Raw genomic sequence first — 21,495 nt, 5'->3', positions numbered from 1 at the left:
CTTCTCCATCTTTGGTTGCAAAGAATATAATCAATCTGATTTCGGTGTTGACCATCTGGTGATGTCCATGTGTAGAGTCTTCTCTTGTGTTGTTGGAAGAGGGTGTTTGCTATGACCAGTGCATTCTCTTGACAAAACTCTATTAGCCTTTGCCCTGCTTCATTCCGTGCTCCAAGGCCAAATTTGCCAGTTACTCCAGGTATTTCTTGACTTCCTACTTTTGCATTCCAGTCCCCTAGAATGAAAAGGACATCTTTTTTGGGTGTTCTAAAAGGTCTTGTAGGTCTTCATAGAACCGATTAACTTCGGCTTCTTCAGCATTACTGGTTGGGGCATAGGCCTGGATTACTGTAATATTGAATGGTTTGCCTTGGAAACGAACAGAAATCATCCTGTCATTTTTAAGATTGCATCCAAGTACTGCATTTCGGACTCTTTTGTTGACCATGATGGCTGCTCCATTTCTTCTAAGGGATTCCTGCCCACAGTAGTAGATATAATGGTCATCCGAGTTAAATTCACCCATTCCAGTCCATTTTAGTTCACTGATTCCTAGACTGTCGACATTCACTCTTGCCATCTCCTGTTTGACCACTTCCAATTTGCCTTGATTCATGGACCTAACATTCCAGGTTCCTATGCAATATTGCTCTTTACAGCACCAGACCTTGTTTCTATCATTGGTCACATCCACAACTGGGTATTGGTTTTGCTTTTGCTCCATCCCTTTATTCCTTCTATAGTTATTTCTCCACTGAGCTCCAGTAGCATACTGGGCACCTACCGACCTGGGGAATTCCTCATTCAGTATCCTATCATTTTGCCCTTTGTTACTGTTCACGGGGTTCTCAAGGCAAGTATACTGAAGTGGTTTGCCATTCCCTTCTCCAGGGGACCACATTCGGCTGTGGTCCATGTGATTAGATCAGCTAGTTTCCTGTGATTATGATTTCAGTTTGTCTGCCCTCTGGTGCCCCCTAGCAATACCTACTGTCTTATTTCGGTTTCTCTTACCTTGGTCATGGAAAATCTCTTCACAGCCGCTCCAGATGAATAGAGACACAAAACTTCTCAACGACACATTAGCAAAGTGAATCCAACAACATGTACAAAAAGTCACACACCACGACCAGTTTGGATTCATCTCAGGGTCACAAGGATTATTCAGCTTATGAAAATCAGTGTTATACACCACATCCGGATGACAGTAAATATGACTGGTGAAAGGAATCCAGATTGGAAGAGAAGAAATTAAACTGTTTGCTGATGACGTGGTACTATATACACAGAAAATCCTAAAGACGCCATGAACAAACTGAAACACAACCTACAGACTAGGAGAAAGTACTTGCAAGTGAGGCGACTGACAGGGTTAATATCCAAAATATACAAATAGCTCATACAGGTAAACAAAAAAGATCAACCTGATTGAAAAATGGGCAGCAGACTTCACAATACATTTCTCCTAAGACAACATACATATGGCCAGTTGGCACACTAAAAGATGTTCAGTGTCACTAATTATTAGAGAAATGCAAATCACAACTAGAGTGGGGTACCCCCTCACACCAGTCAGCATGGCCATCGTTAAAAATTCCATGGATAAAGAACGTTGGAAGGGGTATAGTGAAAAGGGAACCCTCTTACACTGTTGCTGGGAATGTAAATTGATACAGCCACTATGGAAAACAGTATGGAGGTTCCTCAAAAAACTGAAAATACAGTTGCCAAAAGATCCAGAAATCCCTTTCTTGGGCATATAGCCAGACAAAACTATAATTTGAAAAGACACAGACCCCTGTTTTCACAACAGCATATTTATTATAGCTGAGACATCAGTTCATTGCTCAGTCATGTCTGACTCTCTGCGACCCCATGGACTGCAGCACACCAGGCCTCCCTGTCCATCACCAACTCCCAGAGTTTACTCAAAACTCATGTCCATTGAGTCGGTGATGCCATCCAGCCATCTCATCCTCTGCCATCCCCTTCTCCTCCCGCCTTCAGTCTTCCCCAGCATCACAGTCTTTTCAAATCAGTCAGTTTTTCACATTAGCTGGCCAAAGTATTGGAGTTTCAGCTTCAGCATCAGTTCTTCCAATGAATATTCAGGACTGATTTCCTTTAGGATGGACTGGTTGAATCTCCTTGCAGTCCAAGGGACTCTGAGGAGTCTTCTCCAACACCACAGTTCAAAAGCATCAATTCTTCAGTGCTCAACTTTATGGTTCAACTCACATCCATACATGACTACTGGGAAAACCATAGCTTTGACTAGACGGACCTTTGTTGGCAAAGTAATGTCTCTGCTTTTAAATAACCTGTCTAGGTTGGTCATAACTTTTCTTCCAAGGAGTAAGCATCTTTTAATTTCATGGCTGCAATCAGCATCTGCAGTGATTTTGGAGCCCAAAAAAATAAAGTCTGTCACTATCTCCACTGTTTCCCCATCTATGTGCCATGAAGTGATGGGACCAGATGCCATGATCTTAGTTTTCTGAATGTTGAGTTTAAGCCAACTTTTTCACTCTCCTCTTTCACTTTCATCAAGAGGCTCTTTAGTTCTTCACTTTCTGCGTAAGGGTGGTGTCATCTGCATATCTGAAGTTATTGATTTCTCCTGGCAGTCTTGATTCCAGCTTGTGCTTCCTCCAGCCCAGTGTTTCTCATGATGTACTCTGCATATAAGTTAAACAAGCAGGGTGACAATATACAGCCATGATGTACTCCTTTCTTGATTTGGAACCAGTCTGTTGTTCCATGTCCAGTTCTAACTGTTGCTTCCTGACCTGCATACAGATATCTCAAGAGGTAGGTCAGGTGGTCTGGGATTCCCATCTCTAGAAGAATTTTCCAGTTTGTTGTGATCCACACAGTCAAAGGCTTTGGTATAGTCAATAAAGCAGAAATAGATGTTTTTCTGGAACTCTCGATTTTTTGATGATCCAACAGATGTTGGCAATTTGATCTCTGGTTACTCTGCCTTTTCTAAATCAAGCTTGAATATCTAGAAGTTCACAGTTCACCTACTATTGAAGCTAGGCTTGGAGAATTTTGAGCATGACTTTACTAGCGTGTGAGATGATGCAGTTGTGCGGTAGTTTGAACATTCTTTGGCATTGCCTTTCTTTTGGATTGGAATGAAAATTGACCTTTTCCAGTCCTGTGGCCACTGCTGAGTTTTCCAAATTTGCTGGCATATTGAGTGCAGCACTTTCACAGCATCCTCTTTAAGAATTTGAAATAGCTCAACTGGAATTCCATCACCTCCACTAGCTTTGTTCATAGTGATGCTTCCTAAAGCCCACTTGACTTCACATTCCAGAATGTCTGGCTCTAGGTGAGTGATCATACCATCGTGATTATCTGGGTCTGAAAATCTTTTTTGTACAGTTGTTCTGTGTATTCTTGCCACCTCTTCTTAATATCTCCTGCTTCTGTTAGGTCTATACCACTTCTGTGCTTATTGTCCCATCTTTTCATGAAATGTTTGCTTGGAATCTCTAATTTTCTTGAAGAGATCTCTAGTCTTTCCCATTCTATTGTTTTGCTCTATTTCTTTGCATTGATCGCTGAGGAAGGCTTTCTTATCTCTCCTTACTATTCTTTGGAAATCTGCATTCAAATGGGTATATCTTTCCTTTTCTCCTTTGCTCTTTGCTTCTCTGAGCTCAGACATGGAAACAACCTCAATATCCATTGACAGACGAATGGATAAAGAAGTTGCCGTGTGTGTGTGTATATATATATATATATACACACACACATAAACACACCCAGGAATATTACTTAGCCAAAAAAAGTGAAATAATTGCATCTGCAGCAACATGGATGCACCTGGAGATTACCATACTAGGTGAAACAGGTCAGAAAGAGAAAGGCCTGTAGACACATACACCCCCATGGCCGGCGGCTGTGCTCCTCTGCGTCTTCTCTGTACTGTTGTCTCTCCATAGGCAGCACAAGATACTTGTTTAGCATGAGAGCGCTTTCGTGTGTTTTTCGAAAACAAGTTTTCTCAGTTTAAAGGATCCATCTGGCCACTGACAGATAGGGTCTTAATGGTGACTGTAACCTGCAACCCTTTTTATGGCTTATCCATGAATGACCACAGGAAGTGTCCCAAAAGAGTGCAAAAGATGTAGCTTTCACAAGATCCACAGTTTACTCACAGAACTAGCCAAAGAAAGCAAAGAGCTCATGGTCACGGTCAGTGAGAATGGGGCAGTGAAGATGGAGTCTCCCGTCTCCCACCAGAGTGCATGATGCTGCCAGTTGCAGAGCTGCCCATCGCTGCACTCACAGGAGCTCCTGCAGTGGGACTTCCCTGCACCAAGAATACAGTGAAGCTTGCGCCAACAAAGGCCCCTGTGGGCTGGGGCACCTTAAAGCAAACTCCCTAAGAGCTGGCACAGCTGGACAAAAAGATCGCTGCTTATCACTTCTTGTCTCAGATCCTGAGTTTTTTTGATGCCCATCAGATTCAAGCTGATACTTAATCTTCTGACTGGCTTCTCTCTGGTTAAGCCACAGAGAGTCACAAACCCATACCAGTCACAAAGCCAAGCTCTCAAGACATAGAACAAGAGGAAACCTCCCCTGTTTAAATATAGGGGACCCACTGCAGAGTGTGTCTAAACAAATGCAGATCTACTAGAACCATGAAGTCACCAGTCTGTGAGGCCAGTGGGCTCAAACAATGGGCGTAAATTAGAACCTATCCGTGGTAGCTCAGCTGGTAAAGAATCTGCCTGCAGTACAGGAGACCCTGGCTCGATTCCTGGGTTGAGAAGATCCCCTGGAAGAGAGCATGGCAACCCACTCCAGTATTCTTGCCTGGAGACTCCCCATGGACAGAGGAGCCTAGCAGGCTAAAGTCCATGGGGTTGCAAAGAGTTGGACGCAACTAAGCACACAGCACACACTGCATTTCTACTCTTTGGTTTTCCTCCTTGTGAGAAGTGACACAAAAGCTAGAGACAGAAGCAAACAATAGCCGTGCTTGGGGAGAACTGGATCAACGGAAAACAAGAGTACTCAGAAGATATCTTTTCCAGAGTCACTGTAGCTAAGGCACTAGTTCACACAAAAATTTTTCTCCTGCTTCTGAATTTAGAAAAGGACTCTCCCCACTCTCACTTCCACTGAACCTGCAGGCAGAGACCCAGGAGACTGACATGGTAAGGATTCTGACCTTTGACTGGCTCTTGTCAGAGGTCCCAGGATCTCCCACCTGCAGCGACGGGAGCCCTCCACATGCACCAAACTGCAGGGGTAGCAAAAACTTTCGCTTCTCAGTTCTTTGGCTTGTCTATAATTGACTGACATAAGATGTTAACAGGTGATAAACTAATTCTATAGATACAGGAACCCCATAAAAACAGGACTCATTGGCGGTCAATGAGCTGAGGCCTCTGTAGTGTCCTGAACTGAGGGAAGGGATGGGGCCTGACGCTTCAGAGGTGAACAGGGCAGTTCACAAGGAGATGAGAGGATCAGATGTTTACCCTGCCACAGATTAAAAAAAGTTATGTCTGGTAGAGGCTTTGTCTGGTGCAGGCCCCAGTCTCAGTTCTTTAAGGCAGTTAAGGGAGAGGTAAAAGGCTTTCCCGGGTCTGCTGGGTCTTGATTTCCTTCAGCTCAAAATAACCCACGTGCCAAAGTGGTTCACTAGGGGGGCCATGTTCTGCTCCCCTTCAACAAAATATGTGCTTATTGTAGAAAAATCAGAAAACAAAGGGAAAAAGAAAAACACCAGCAGTTTCCCTAAACCTCACTACCTCCCAAATCTTATTTGTATGCTTATGTTTTCTGTTACTAAAATAAGATACTCTGCACATATTGCTGTATAGCAGTCCCCTGTCCATTCACACATCTTTAACATTCTTTCACATTTTAAATACGTTTACTATTTTGTCATTTTATATAGTACAGCTATGGCGTAACATCCAATTTTTGGACATATAAGTTGCATCCAGGTTTTCACTGAGAGCAGTGTGATAAACATTCTCTTACCTATGTTTGCACACATCCTTAATTATTTCACTGGAATAGAAGTAGAGTTATCATCAGTTTACTCACATTTTTTAAAAATGCTTTTGAAATCTGCTTCCAAATTGTCTTTTAGAAATGTGTGTAGCAATAGCAATATAGTATAGTACCAGCTTCACCATACCCTAATGGTAAGTATTTTAGTCTCTCTCTAAACTTGGCCAATTTCAAGAAAAGTCGTAAGCATCTTAAAATTTTAGATTTCTCTGATTAAAATATAGTGGTTGATCACTGTCACTTGTATTTTCTCTTTTCTAATTTGCCTTTTCATCCTCTGTTCTTTTTCTGTGGAGCGTTCAACTTTTAAAAACTCTTCTAGGAACTTTTATAGGGACTGTCTTTTGTTTCTTAAAAACTCGTTTGCAGCAATCCATTGTCTTATGTTTGTAAGTTCAGCATTTATAAGTATTAAATGTTATCTCATTTTATTTTTTTTAAGGTATGAAAGCTTTCAAAATCCAAAGAAGAGAAAAAATCAAAGTGGAACAGTATTTCGAGCTGGACAGAAAGTAACCCTGGCATGAAATATGCTTCTGATTTTGTTTGTGTGTGTCTGTGGCGTTTGTCCCTGTGTTGTAACACTGAAAATGATGTCTGTACATTTCTTTTTAATTTAACTTGTTAATCTATAAAAACAAAGATTGGTAACCTGTTATCTAATGATCAGGATTACTTGACAGTAATACGTTAAAATAAATTGAGATATTTATAACAGATTCTGTATTTTATTTCCTATATATGTAAATTCTTACTGAAATAATTTTGGCCACATGGAATAACTGATTTTTTTCTCCTTAGAAGAAAAGAGAATGTAATTAAATACATTTCTTAGAATTCACAGTTGCATATTCAACATCTTTCTTTCATTTGATAAGTTTTATGCTTAGCACCTTATTTTGGAAATAAAAAATTCAGTTATCTACTGATCCCAATGATCTGTTCTTTTTATCTGAAAGTGTAGAATCTGCACACAATTTAAATAAATAGAGATGTTCCTTCAATCAGAAGTGAAATGATGTCCCCTAACATACTACATCCGGGAGAATGCAATGGCACCCCACTCCAGTACTCTTGCCTGGAAAATCCCATGGACAGAGGAGCCTGGTAGGCTGCAGTCCATGGGGTCGCTACAAGTCGGATATGACTGAGCGACATCACTTTCACCTTTCACTTGCATGCATTGGAGAAGGAAATGGCAACCCACTCCAGTATTCTTGACTGGAGAATCCCAGTGACAGGAGAACCTGGTGAGCTGCCGTCTGTGGGGTTGCAGAGTCGGACACAACTGAGGCAACTTAGCAGCAGGGGCAGCAGCAACATACTACATCCAGCTGCGAGGCCAGGAGCTTGAATGATGTGCAGTCCTCCCTGCCAGCTCCATGACAAATCTATCCTGCCGTGCTCTGATCTATGAACTAAATTGTAATGTCACTACCATCAACACAAGCTGTATATCATAATGTGGTAAGGGGAGAGGAGAAAGGTCAGTGGAATATGCAAATAAATACATAAGAGAGCAAATAGAAACGTATCAGCTCTAACCACTGCCCTTTTTGCAACTAATCATTTGGTCATGACTGATGGGTTTTATTTCTCTCTTCCGTTATTTATTCCATGTTCCTCTAACTTCAGCCTTCACGTTAGTGGATTAGAAGCTTCCCTGGTGACTCAGCTGGTAAAGAATCTGCCTGCAATGTGGGAGACCTGGGTTCGATCCCTGACTTGGGAAAAAAACCCTGGAGAAGGCAATGGCACCGCACTCCAGTATTCTTGCCCGGAGAATTCCATGGACAGAGAAGCCTGGTGAGGTACAGTCCATAGCATCACAAAGAGGACACGACTGAGGGGCTAACATTTAGTGGATTAGAGGCCTTTACTAAGTAGGGTGGTCTAAGCTGTCATTTCCATTTTTGCCTTTGGTGACCTAAGATTGCAGGTGTCTTCCATTAAATTAACTATGCACACTCAGTATCACAAGGTTCCAGCCGTTCTCCCACCACCCATTGTATAGCATCAGCTTCCTATTCACTCAGCCAACATTGTAAATCCTCCCCTTTCAAACCACTGGAATCATCACCGTGTTCCCCTCCCAGAAGCATGCCTCCTTTGCTTACCTCTAAATTCACAAAGCCCAGAATCACAAGAAAGGCAAGCAAAGATGTGAGTCACTAGGAATTAACTGAGACATGTCATTCTCCCTTGCACTTTGGTTCTCAGCTCCTTAGCGCCTTCTATTAAGGCCATGGGCACTGGTTCACAGTATATATACTGTGTACTGCATTTTGCAGAAAGGAACTCCAACTTCACGGTTATCTCCCCAGAAGCCCAGCTGTTTCCGGGTGAGGGGAATTTATGTTCAGTCTAGGGAATTCACTATAAAATGAGTTTTGTGATCAGGAGGATATGCTGTAAGGCATAGTGTAATAGGGTGAGAGTGTGTGGTGAGTTCGTGAAAGAAATGCTAGACTGTATGAAACACAAGCTGGAATCAAGATTGCTCGGAGAAATACCAGTAACCTCAGATATGCAGATGACACCACCCTTACGGCAGAAAGCAAAGAACTAAAGAGCCTCCTGATGAAAGTGAAAAAGGAGAGTGAAAAAGTTGGCTTCAAGTTCAACATTCAGAAAACGAAGATCATGGCATCTGGACCCATCACTTCATGGCAAATAGATGGGGAAACAATGGAAGCAGTGACTGACTTTATTTTTCTGGGCTCCAAAATCACGGCATATGGTGACTGCAGTCATGAAATTAAAAGATGCTTGCTCCTTGGGAGAAAAATTATGACCAACCTGCTGCTGCTGCTGTGTCACTTCAGTCGTGTCCGACTCTGTGTGACCCCATAGACAGAAGCCCACCAGGGTCCCCCGTCCCTGGGATTCTCCAGGCAAGAACACTGGAGTGGGTTGCCATTTCCTTCTCCAATGTGTGAAAGTGAAAAGTGAAAGTGAAGTCGCTCAGTCGTGTCTGACCCTTAGCGACCCCACAGACTGCAGCCTACCAGGCTCCTCCATCCATGGGATTTTCTAGGCAAGAGTACTGGAGTGGCTTGCCATTGCCTTCTCCGTATGACCAACCTAGGCAGCATATTAAAAAACAGAGATATTACTTTGTCAACAAAGGTCTGTCTAGTCAAAGCTATAGTTTTACCAGTAGTCATGTATGGATGTGAGAGTTGGACTGTGAAGAAAGCTGAGTGCCGAAGAATTGATGCTTTTGAACTGTGGTGTTGGAGAAGACTCTTGAGAGTCCCTTGGACTGCAAGGAGATCCAACCAGCCCATCCTAAAGGAGATCAGTCCTGGGTGTTCATTGGAAGGACTGATGCTGAAGCTGAAACTCCAATACTTTGGCCACCTAATGTGAAGAACTGCCTCACTGGGAAAGCCCTAATGCTGGGAAAGATGGAAGACAGGAGAAGAAGGGGATGACAGAGGATGAGATGGTTGGATGGCATCACCATCACGACTCAATGGACATGAGTTTGAGTAAACTCATGGAGTTGGTGATGGACCGGGAGGCCTGGTGTGCTGCAGTCCATGGGGTCGCAAAGAGTCAGACACGACTGAACTAACTGACTGACTGAACCTGTCTTTCCAGTGCTCTAGCAGTAAAGCATCTGCCTGCAAATGCAGAAGACCTAAGAGACTAGGGTTTGATCCCTGGGTCTGGAAGATCCCGTGGAGGAGCACATGGCTACCCACTCCAGTATTCTTGCCTGGAGAATCCCATGGACAGAGGGGCCTGGCAGGCTGTAGTCCATAGGGTCGCAAACAGTGAGCCATGAGTGCTTCTTAGCCTAGCACCCAAGGTCTCTACCTCCAAATATATTCTTTAGATTTTGCATGAAAAAAATACATAGTTCTTGTCTAAGCCTTCTCCTTCTACACTGACTTATTACTGTCTCCCTGGGGCATGTAGGGACGGGACAATAGAAGGAGCTTCCTTTTACAAGGCTGATCCCACACAGATGGAGGTGATTTGGGTATTCAAGCAAGGGACACCGGCTGGGTCACTATCAAGCAAGATTTCAAAAGGCTAGGGATAAAAGGGACTCCAGTTTCTTCCATGTGTCTACATCCCAATTACCAGGATTCAACTCTTTTCCAATCAACACCTAACTTTTTCATAAGAGATCTCACATGGCTGTGAACTCAGCAAATAATGTCATCCTGTAAACTGTGGGATCAAACTCCTGTTTTTGTGCCAGAATTTGGCACAAAAACAAAAATATAGATCAGTGGAACAGAATAGGAAGCCCAGAGATAAACCCACACACTTATGGTCACCTGCTCTATGACAAAGGAGGCAAGAATATACAACAGATAAAAAAGTGTCTTCAATAAGTGGTTTTGGAAAATGGGACAGCTATGTGTAATAGAATGAAATGAGAACATTCTCTAACAGCATATGCAAAAATAAAATGAAAAGAGAACCCTTTTATGCTGTTCGTGGGAATAAATTGGTACAGCCACTAAAGAGAACAGTATGGAAGTTCGTTTAAAAACTAAAAATAGAACTATCATATGATCTAGCAATCCCATGCCTGGGCTATATCTGGGAGAAAACCATACTTCGAAAAGAAACATGCCCCTCAATGTTCATTGCAGCACTATTTACAACAGCCAAGACAAGGAAGCAACCTAAATATCTATCAACAGAGCAATGGATAAAGACGACTTGACATATACATACAGTGGAATATCACTCAGCTATAAAAAAGAATGAAACAATGGCATTTCTAGCAACTTGTTGGAAGAAGAGTTATGACCAACCTAGATAGCATATTAAAAAGTAGAGACATTTCTTTGCCAACAAAGGTCCGTCTAGTCAAGGCTAGGTTTTTCTAGTGGTTATGTATGGATGTGAGAGTTGGACTGTGAAGAAAGCTGATTGCCGAAGAATTGATGCTTTTGAACTGTGGTGTTGGAGAAGACTCTTGAGAGTCTCTTGGACCGCAAGGAGATCCAACCAGTCCATCCTAAAGGAGATCAGTCCTGGGTGTTCATTGGAAGGACTGATGCTAGAGCTAAACTCCAATATTGTGGCCACCTCATGCGAAGAACTGACTCACTGGAAAAGACCCTGATGCTGGGAAAGATTGAAGGCAGGAGAAGGGGACGACAGAGGATGAGATGGTTGGATGGCATCACTGACACGATGGACATGAGTTTGAGTGAACTCTAGGAGTCAGTAATGGACAGGGAGGCCTGGCGTGCTGCAGTCCATGGGGTCGCTTAGAGTTGGACACGACTGAGCAACTGAACTGAATTGATGAGCCTAGACATTACCATAGAAAGCAAAATTAGTCAAAGATAAATACCATATGATATCACTTATATATGGAATCTAAAAAAATGATGCAAATGAACTTATTTATGAAAAGAGATTCACAGACTTTGAAAACAAAAAAACTTATGGTTATCAAGAGGGAAACGGGGGGGGGAGGAATAAATCAGGAATTTAGGATTAATATATATACGCCTGGCGTGCTGTGATTCATGGGGTCGTGGAGAGTTGGACACGACTGAGCGACTGAACTGAACTGAACTGAACTGATATAAAATATATAATAAACAAGGATCTACGGTATAGCAGATACCATAGCACAGAAAACTTGACTCAATATTGTGTAATAACCTATATGGGAAAATAATCTGCAAAATAATGGATATGTGTATATATATATAACTGAATAAAAAAGATAGGACACTGAAAGACGAACCCCCCCGGGTTGGTAGGTGGCCAATAGGCCAATATGCTACTGGGGAAGAGCAGAGAAACAGCTCCAGAAGGAATGAAGAGGCTGACAAAGCAGAAACAACTCCCGCTTGTGGATGTGGGATGGTGACAGTCAAGTCCGATGCTCTAAAAACCAGTATTGCACAGGAATCTGGAATCTTAGTTCCATGAATCAAGGCAAATTGGAAGAGGTCAAACTGAAGATGCCAAGACCAAACAATGACATTTTAGGAATCAGTGAACTAAAATGGACTGGAATGGCTGAATTTAACTCAAATGACCATTATATCTACTACCGTGGGCAAGAATCCCTTAGAAGAAATGGAGTAGCCATCATAATCAACAAGGAGAGTCCGAAATGCACTACATGGGTGTAATCTCAAAAACGGCAGAATGATCTCAGTTCGTTTCCAAGGCAAACCATTCAACATTACAGTAATCCAAGTCTGTGCCCCAACCACTAAAGCCAAAGAAGCTGAAGTTGAACAGTTCTATGAAGACCTGCAAGACCTTCTAGAACTAACACCAAAAAAGATGTCCTTTTCATTATAGGGGATTGGAATGCAAAAGTAGGAAGTCAAGAGATACCTGGAGTAACAGGCAAGTTTGGCCTTGGAGTACAGAATGAAGAATGGCAAAGTGTTGGGAGCCGGCAAGAGAGACCCCGCCCATGACAAGGTCTTGGTTCGATGAGCTGGCACATAAGGCCGTCCAGACCTCCGGGGATTTCTCAGGACAGCCCTCATCATCTACTCCCGGGCCTCCGTCTTTTCTTTTTCTGATGCTTGGTAGTCCTCTGTGCTTTCTAAGAATTCTTCTGACTCCTGCTCAAAAATCCCCCTTGAAACCTTTGCATGGCAGCAATACAGTCCCTTAGGGTGCATGGGTCCCTATAAACAGGCCAGGGATGAGGAAAGTATCTTTACACAGAACATCCTACCCCTTCTGGCCCTGTTGGGGTTATAAATGTCAATTTAGAATTTGGAATGCTCACAAATGCACAAAGTGCCCCTGGCATAAAACTAAGTCTGCTAACAACAGGCCTAAACACTCCACAAGCAAAAGTAAATACAGAGCCCTTCACGAGTTTAGAAGGGCACCTTAGGGTGAGATCTGGAGCGAGCTCCTGAGACCCTTGGCCCTCAGGGTCACACACCAGTGCTTGCTGCTGTGTCTCCCTGCCCCCTGTCCATGGTGTGCCTGGGAGTACACTAGAAGTCAACATAGAGATGAAGGTAGATAACAGAATAAGTAAGCATATAGAATCAGTGTGGAAAATTGTTTGGGGGTGGAGCCCAAACCCAGATACCGTGTTACCTATGGAGCCATAAAATCTGCCAAGGACTGAGGCTCCCAAGATAAGGCTTGCTAAGACCTTGCAGTTGACTAACTGCTGCACAAAAAAAGCCATTCTTCATGCCTTGTGGCCTTGCTGTCTTAAGGGCCCATTCGATTTAGGAATTATCCATGAAGGTATTGACTATTCTGGAAGATGGTTTATGACTGCATTCCTGGCGCAGTCCTATCAAGACAATCCCTCCTCCCTCTTTAGAATTATTGGTTTTAGCGTATATAAACACTGATGTAAGAAAATGAAGTAGTCTTGATTCTGCACTCAACCAAGACTCGACTCGCTTTGTTTTCTTCCTTTTCTGGCCGACACCACTCATCCGGAGGGTACCCCTGGACTCTGCCGGGGCTGGACCCCGGCAGCAAAGGTTAACAGTTTGTCAAGAAAATGCACTGGTCATAAGAAACACCATCTTCCATCAACAACAAGAGACAACTCTACACATGGATATCACCAGATGGTTAATACTGAAATCAGATTGATCATGTTCTTTGCAGCTGAAGAAGGAGAAGCTCTATGCAGTCAGCCAAAAGAAGACTCAGGAACTATATGTGGCTCAGACCATGAGTTCCTTATTGCAAAATTCAGACCTAAATTGAAGCAAGTAGGGAAAACCATTAGGTCATTCAGATATGACCTAAATGAAATCCCTTATGATTATACAGTGGAAGTGACAAATAGATTCAAGGAAGTAGATCTGATAGAGTCCATGAAGACTATAACCAAAGCAATCTACACATTCAATGCAACCCCGATCAAAAGTTCAATGGCGTTTTTCACAGAAGTAGAACAAGCAATCCTATAACTTGTATGAAACCACAAAAGACTTCAAAGAACCAAAGGATCTTAAACTTATCTGGAGGCATCATACTCTCTGATTTAAAACTATAATATAGTAATCAAAACAGTAATGGTACTGCCATAAAAACAGACACATAGATCAATGGAACCTAACAGAGAGCCCAGAAACAAACCCACATATTTATGGTCAATTTACGACCAAGCCAATAACAATCAATAGTGAAAGGACAGTATCTTCAATGAACGGTACTGGGAAAACTGGACAGCCACACACAAACAAATGGCACTGGAACCATTTTCTTATAACACACACAAAATTCAACTCAAAGTGCATTACAGACTGAAATGTAAGACCTGAAATCATAAAACTCCTCGAAGAAATAGTGGGTGATCTCCTTGACACAGGTCTCGGTGAAAACTTTTTGGAATTAAAACCATAAGCAAAAGCAACAAAAGCAAAAATAAACACGTTGAACTACATCAACAAAATGAAAAGGTAAACTACCAGTGTCAGAAAATATTTGCAAATAGTATTTCTGATAAGGGATTAATATCCAAAATATACTAAGAACTCATTCAAATCAACAGCAAAAATAAATAATCTAGAAAATGAGCAGAGGATCTGGACATTTTTTTCAAAGAAGACATACAGATGGCCAACAGGTACATGGAAGGATGTTCAACATCACAGATTAGGGCAATGCAAATCAAATACACAATCAGATAAGCACTCACATCTGTTAGAATGGCTATTATCAAAAGTACAAGAAAGAAAGTATAAGGATGTGGAGAAAATGGAACCCTTGTGCAGTGTGGATGAAAATGCAAATGGATTTCACTACAGGAAACAGTATAAAGGTTTCTGAAAAAATTAGAAATAGAACTTCCATATGATCCAGCATTCCCGTTTCTGGGTCTTTGTCCAGAGAAAACAAGAAACACTAACTCAAAAATATACAAGTGTAAGGTCGGACCCTGGTGGCCTTCTTGGCTTCCCCTTCCCGGTGGCTATCTTGACTCCTTCTTCCCTTCTCCATCCCCCACCGGAGGGAAAAAGTCCCACCAAACCGCTGAGGAATCTCTGACGTAATAACCCTCTGCCGAGATCTACCCCCCTTCCTGACTTCCAGAGTGACCAAGCCGGTCTAGCTGACCACTCACAATCTCGCATTCCCGAGCTTTACCTTATCTTAGGCCTGTCCAGGTTATATGATACCACTTCCTGCCCCGAAGGCATAAAAATCGCACCCTACCTTTGTTCGGGGCAGAACTCCTCGTAGCCATTGTTGCGGTCAGTGGGTTCTGCCCGGGAGCGCACTGCCAATAAAGCCTGTTACTTTCCCTTGGTGTCTGGGTTATTTCCTTAAAGCTTGAGACGCCCGTTTCCGCGACCTTACAACAAGCACCCCCATGTTGATGCAGCATTATTTACAAGAGCCGAGTTATGGAAACAACCTAAGTGTCCACTGATGGGTGATGGATAAAGAAATGGCAGTATGTGTACACAGTATCAACCAGCCTTATAAAAAGATTTAAATCACTAAAAAGATTTAAATCTTGTAATATGCAGCAAGATAGATGGAACTTGAGGGCATTATGCTAAGTGAAATAAGAGAAATCAAAGCATACAGTTTCACTTATGTGGAGAATCTAAAATATAATAATTAAAACATGACCTCATATACAGAGAATGAACTGGTAATTGCAAGAGGTGGAGACAGGGCGTGGAGAGGGGGCGAGATGGGTAAAGTCAAAAGGTACAAACTTCCAGCTGTAAGTCATGGGTATATGATGTACACGTAGCACGGTGACTATAATTAATAACACTGCATTGTACATCTGACAAGTTGTTAAATCTTAAAACGTTTCGTCACAAGAAAAGTCTGTAACTATGTATGGTAACATGTTAACTCTCCTTATTGTGGTGATCACTTTGTGATGTATACAAATACTGAATCATTGATGTTGTACACCTGAAAGTAATGTGTCAATTATACCTCAGTTTAAAAATATTTTTTAAAGTCAACAAGTATCACATTCTGTTTGGGAACCATTGCTTTCAATTGCCCTTCTTAAATGAAATATCTTATGCAACGGGGAGGTTCCCCATAATAGCCACTGTAATTCTAGGTTGTCTCAGTAAGATGCTCCCATTTGTGTATATATTTACAGCCTCTGGGGCCACAGTTCTTAGATACAAATCAAGCAGGTGTGTTGGGAGGTGGTGAGCTTAGTTCTCTGAGATTGAGGACTCCACTTCTTTAGCTACACCTTGGGTCTCTCAAAGCCACTCGTGCGTTGTTTTACAGTGCACCTTGTTAGTTACATGGAAAATTTCTTGAGCCTGGCAGGTGACAGGTGTCAATCCAGCCCATTCGTGACCAGCTTACCATAGCACAGGTGTCTTGGTGGCCAGAGCTCTACCAGCTCTGCCCACCAACTTTGCAGTGCTGGCTTCGCAATTTCCACTAATAACAGATCTGTTGTTTTTTTCTGAGAAGATTTCTTTTACAGTGGTGGACACTGTAATGGCTTTAAATATTTTGAGTTGTGCCTACCTACTCAAGACTGTGCCAGCTGGTGAAAACCACCAGATACTTCTTGTTGCCACAACAGTTTACACTTTGGACTTACCTTGAGGCTTCGCAAGTCTCCTCACAGTTGCCATCCTGCTTCCTTTAGGTTGACCGGTTCCCATTATTATTCCTTGCTGAAATGATCCCAATTCAACCAGACTTAGTGTTTCTGGCTGCCTTTGTTTTAACTGCTGTGTGAGTTTATTACTCAATATACAGTAAAAAACAAAAACTAGCCAGAATACATCAAACGATAGCACACATAAACCCAAGACAGGCCAGTCTGCACCCTTCAGAGTTAAGGGCACCAATACTGAGGGCGAGGCCAGCGTGTTGGCTGTGGGAGGAGAGGGGGCAGGAGGGGGGGGACAGCCCCCGCCTGTGTGTATGCGTGCATCGCCTGCACCCGTGGGCACCTGTGGGCGGGAGGGGACAGGGCCCCGAGTGTGGCCTCTGCTCACAGGCTCAACCAAAGAGAAAGGAGTCATCCACCACCGAGTGCCCCACTGCGCTGAGCCTCCGGCTGGGCTGCGGCCACCCCAGAGCCGTCCTCTCCAGGGCAGCTCCTCGGGAAGCCAGACCCTCTCCTGCCCACCAGGGCAGTGTCTGTGCCCGGGACCTGCAGAACCCCCCGCACCTGGCTCAAGGTCTTTCCAGGTGGCTCTTCCCAGTGGGGCACCCAGGCTGAGCCTCCCTTCTGCCTTTGTTACCCAGAAAGTTTATCTTTAAAAAAAGACAAGGTCATCTCAGATGGGACCCACAAGGTCCCCCCTCAGGCATCCCAGAAAGAACCAATTACAGAGCAAGGCTAGGGGCAAGGCCCTGGCAGGGCCTCCCCGAAGCACTTACCTTGCAGAGGAGGTGGGCCACAAAGTCCCAATGCTGTCACCCACAAGACCTGGAGTTTCTCAGGCTCCAGTTGTCCTCCAGGAAGGATCCAGACAAACTTGAAGAGCTCAGAAGGCAAACTAAGAGCATCCTGGAGAGTGGCAAAGAGGTAGTGAAATCCAAGGGCTTCCAGGCTCCCTTCACCACAGTTTGGGAGCCCCCTGGCCTCTCCAACAGCTGTCTTCAGGACCCATGTTGTTGCTGTTTGTCAGGAAACATTTAACAGGAGGCTTCCTGTGTGCTGTTTTGGATCTGTCATGAATCTTCTGTCCCTTATTCATTCCTGAATATTCCGGAATTAAGAGGAGTTGGCAAACTGCTTTTGGGGCTGAGGAATGCATGCATTTCCTTCGTTAACTTTTCCATACAGTGATAAATAACTATTTACAACCCTCTTCCTTTTTATGAACCATACGGTAAAAGTGATTATTTACAACCCTCTCTCTTTGATATGGATTGCCTTATGATAATTTGTAAATCTGGACTTTTGATCTTTATCTTTGCTGAAAATACCTACCTTGTAAGACAGTATATATACCCACACTATGTTGAATAAAACACCTTTGCTCCATCAGAGCTTGGATCCCTGTTTCTTTCTTTCTTTCTCTCTCTCTCCCCAGCTAACTCTTTGGAGTGCAGAAGCCCGCTGAGCTCACTTTCTTGCCCGGGCTTCTAAGACCCTCTGGAGAAGGCACACTGTGCCTTCACCCCCTCAAGAGGGCGCCTGGTGCCTACGTGAAGCAGCACAAGCTCTGTGCCAAGAGCTTTATTGGTTTTCTGCATAAACCAAGGAATATCAGCCTCTTTCTCTCTTTTACTTTCTTATCATCAACTCCGGACCACCAGGTTCCAGTCCATTAAAGGACCTCAACAAGTGGCACCCAGAACAGGGATCTGGTACACGTGGCAGATTCAGACGGAGTTACTCCAAGGGCCTATTGAGGCCGGTAAGTACTAAGACATGGGTCAAACGGCTGGAAAACCCCATCACTTTTCTACTTTACTTCATCATTTATTTAAAGTTCAGGGACTTTCAGTTTCACACCAGCGAATAGAGGCTTGCCTTCAGACAGTGGTTGAATGTAACCCTTGGTTCCCCGATGAAGGTAGTTTTGATTTAGAAATTTGGCACCGGGTCACAGAATGTTGAACGAGCCACCAGACAGGGAAAAAATATTTCGAAAGATTTCAGGCCCCTATGGGCTCTCATTAAAGCTGTGATTTTGCCATTTCAAGGTAATCCTGCTGCTGCTGCTGCTAAGTCACTTCAGTCGTGTCCGACTCTGTGTGACCCCACAGACGGCAGTGCACCAGGCCCTCCCGTCCCTGGGATTCTCCAGGCAAGAACACTGGAGTGGATTGCCATTTCCTTCTCCGATGTGTGAAAGTGAAAAGTGAAGTCGCTCAGTCATGTCTGACTTGTAGCGACTCCATGGACTGCAGCCCACCAGGCTCCTCCGTCCATGGGATTTTTCTAGGCAAGAGTACTGGAGTGGCTTGCCATTGCCTTCTCCACAAGGTAATCCTAGCCCTCCTGATATTCGGCAACAGGCAGAACACTTATCACATGAATATTAATTAGATGATGAAACCTTACGAAAGGCCCAATTAGAACAACATAAAGTATTTCAGAATTTTCCTACAAGCCCTGCCCCGGTTGCTCCCAGTGCTCCTCCCCTGCCAGTGGGCACAAATCCCAAAATCTCTCCCTTGCTAGAACCGAATGATTCTGGCAACAACTCCCCTAAGACACCTTTTGACATTAAAACCGCCAACACCTTTCTGAATAACAATAAGTTTTTACCACATACTCTTAATTGTAAGAATCTGCTACCTACTCACCCTCCTTCACGACAGAGGCTCTCTGAATTTCTGGCTTTGCAATCACAAGTCTCAAAAGCCGATGGTCTCTCTGCCTTTCCAGTTTTTAGAACTCCTGACGCTCAAGGGCACATAATACCTCAATATGAGAGTATTAACCTTTTTCACATTCAACAAATTAAAAAAGCTATAACTATGTACGGCCCACATTCACCTTTTCCTAAAGCACTTCTAAATTCTATAACATCCTCTATTGGAGATTTTATTCCCCATGATTGGCAAACTTTAATAAAAGCTCTCCTTAAACCAGGGGAATATCTTCAGTGGATAATGTGGTTTCATGATATAGCCAGAGATCATGCTAATAGAAATGCTTGAGCTGGTGCTCTGGTACAGGACAATTTGACGCTGTAGAAGCTCAAATACAGTGCCCTCCTTTGTTACATGAACAATTTAAAACAGTGGCCCTTGAAACTTGGGATTGAATTACTCCTCAAGGGGAGCCTACAGGTAGCTACACTAAAATATTGCAAGGACCTAATGAAATGTATGCTGATTTTTTAGCTAGATTAGAAACTGCTATTTCCCGTACTATAATTGGAGAAGCCAAAAGGCAACTAGAGAAATTACTTGCTTATGAAAATGCAAATCAGGAATGTCAAAAGGCTATAGCTCAAATTCATGAGACAGGGACTATTATTATTTGAAGGCTTGTTGCAATCTAGGATCAGGAACTCAAAAGATGCAAATGATAGGTGAAACAATGGTTGCTGCCTTAAGAAAGGGAAATGAAGGATGCTTTACATGTGGAGATAAGAAACATTTAAAAAGGGGCTTCCCTAAGAAAGCTAATAAAACACCTCCAAAAATATAAATTATCAACCTTAAATGATTTTCAAAAGCTCATAGGTGATATAAATTGGATTAGACCTTCTTTAGGCATTGCTAATTATCAACTGAATAACCTATTTAATACTTTAAAAGGAGATCCTGATTTAAATAGCCCTCATTCACTTTCTCAAGAGGCACGAGAGGAACTCTATTTAGTGCAAAATAAATTACAAAAACAATTTCTTACTCGCGTCAAACTAGATTTACCTCTAGAATTATTTATACTCCCCTCTCTTCATTCTCCCACAGGACTTCTTGCCCAACAAGAACACCCAGTAGAATGGATCTATACCCGTTTTAGGGGAATAAAGTCACTTACACCCTACCTTGATGTAATTGCTCTAATCATTATCAATGGAAGAAACAGGACTAAAACTCTAATTGGCTCTGATACTCATAAAATTGTAATACCTATCAATAAATCTCAATTTGAGAACACATTACAAACTTCTACCTATTTCCAAATAGTTTTTCTGGAATATTTTGGAGAGATTTCATTTCACTATCCTTCTGGTAAGTTGTGGGATTTCTTCAAAAATACTGAATTTATTATTTCTCGCATTATCACCTCACAGCCTACACCACAAGCTGAGGTTTTTTTAATATAGATGGGACTAAAAATGCCAAAGCTTCATTCTGGTCTCTTAAGGAACAGAAAGTCTTTTATACTAAATTTCATTCTGCTCAACAAAATGAATTATATGCTCTTATTCAAGTTATTTGCCTACATCCTTACCCCATTAATATAGTCTCTGACTCTGTATATTCAGTTTTTGTATTAAAAAATATAGAAACCTCCACCATAAACTCCAATCAACCTATATTATTCAACAACTCTTTTTCGAACTACAATCTGTTGTTAGAAACCGCAATTCTCCCATTTATATTAAGCATATTTGAGCACATTTTTGCCTTCCCGGCCCCACGACTTACAATAATGAGCAAGCTGGTTTCCTTTGCTACTCTGGAGGAACAGCATGCTGCGTTGCATAACAATGCCAGGTCCCTATACCAGCTATGGAAACTCCCAGACTGCCAGGCTAAGGAGACTAATAGTAATTGCTCGACTTCTAGACCCCTACATCTTCGACCCATCTCTCAAGGTGTTAATCCTTGCGGTTGGCAACCTAATGAACTATGGCAGATGGATGTAACTCATTGCCCTGAACTCTCTCCATCTTCTTTCTACATGTTTGAATCGACACTGATTCTTCTTTTATTTGGGCCACACCTCTTCACGGTGAGGCTACACAACACATTATAACTCACTTATTAGCTGGTTTTGCTGTAATGGGAACTTATAGTTCTATAAAAACAGACAATGGCCCTGCCCATATTTCTAGACACTTTAAACAATTTTTACAATCTTTT

The 21,495-nt window shown here is 42.7% G+C and overlaps 1 protein-coding gene and 1 long non-coding RNA gene across 3 annotated transcripts in view; one reads left to right on the top strand and one right to left on the bottom strand.

Annotated features, from left to right (window-relative positions):
• The window catches only part of PEX1 (peroxisomal biogenesis factor 1), an 85,137-nt gene extending 78,084 nt beyond the window's left edge, over nt 1-7,053 (top strand). The window contains exon 24 of the mRNA XM_055420423.2: nt 6,491-7,053. Coding sequence (XP_055276398.1) covers nt 6,491-6,575 — 85 coding nt within the window. The 3' untranslated portion in view covers nt 6,576-7,053. The remainder of the gene's footprint in view (nt 1-6,490) is intronic.
• LOC129552218 (uncharacterized) overlaps nt 1-20,079 on the bottom strand; it is a 41,209-nt gene extending 21,130 nt beyond the window's left edge. The window contains exons 1-2 of one of the 2 annotated variants that reach the window (XR_016036643.1): nt 17,374-20,079; nt 16,583-16,658 (exon numbers count right to left, since the gene is read on the bottom strand). This is a non-coding gene — a long non-coding RNA (uncharacterized LOC129552218). Of the gene's footprint in view, nt 1-16,582 lie in introns of both variants that reach the window. The other variant, XR_016036642.1, reaches the window with a different exon arrangement.
• Between the last annotated feature and the right edge of the window lie 1,416 nt (nt 20,080-21,495).

The sequence above is a fragment of the Moschus berezovskii genome, chromosome 3, assembly GCF_049115385.1.
Source record: "Moschus berezovskii isolate FMDL1 chromosome 3, NW_MosBer_1.0, whole genome shotgun sequence".
NCBI classification, from domain to species: Eukaryota; Metazoa; Chordata; class Mammalia; order Artiodactyla; family Moschidae; genus Moschus; species Moschus berezovskii.
The sequence above is the reverse complement of the archived record's forward strand: the minus strand, read 5'-3'. Positions and strand labels throughout refer to the sequence as shown.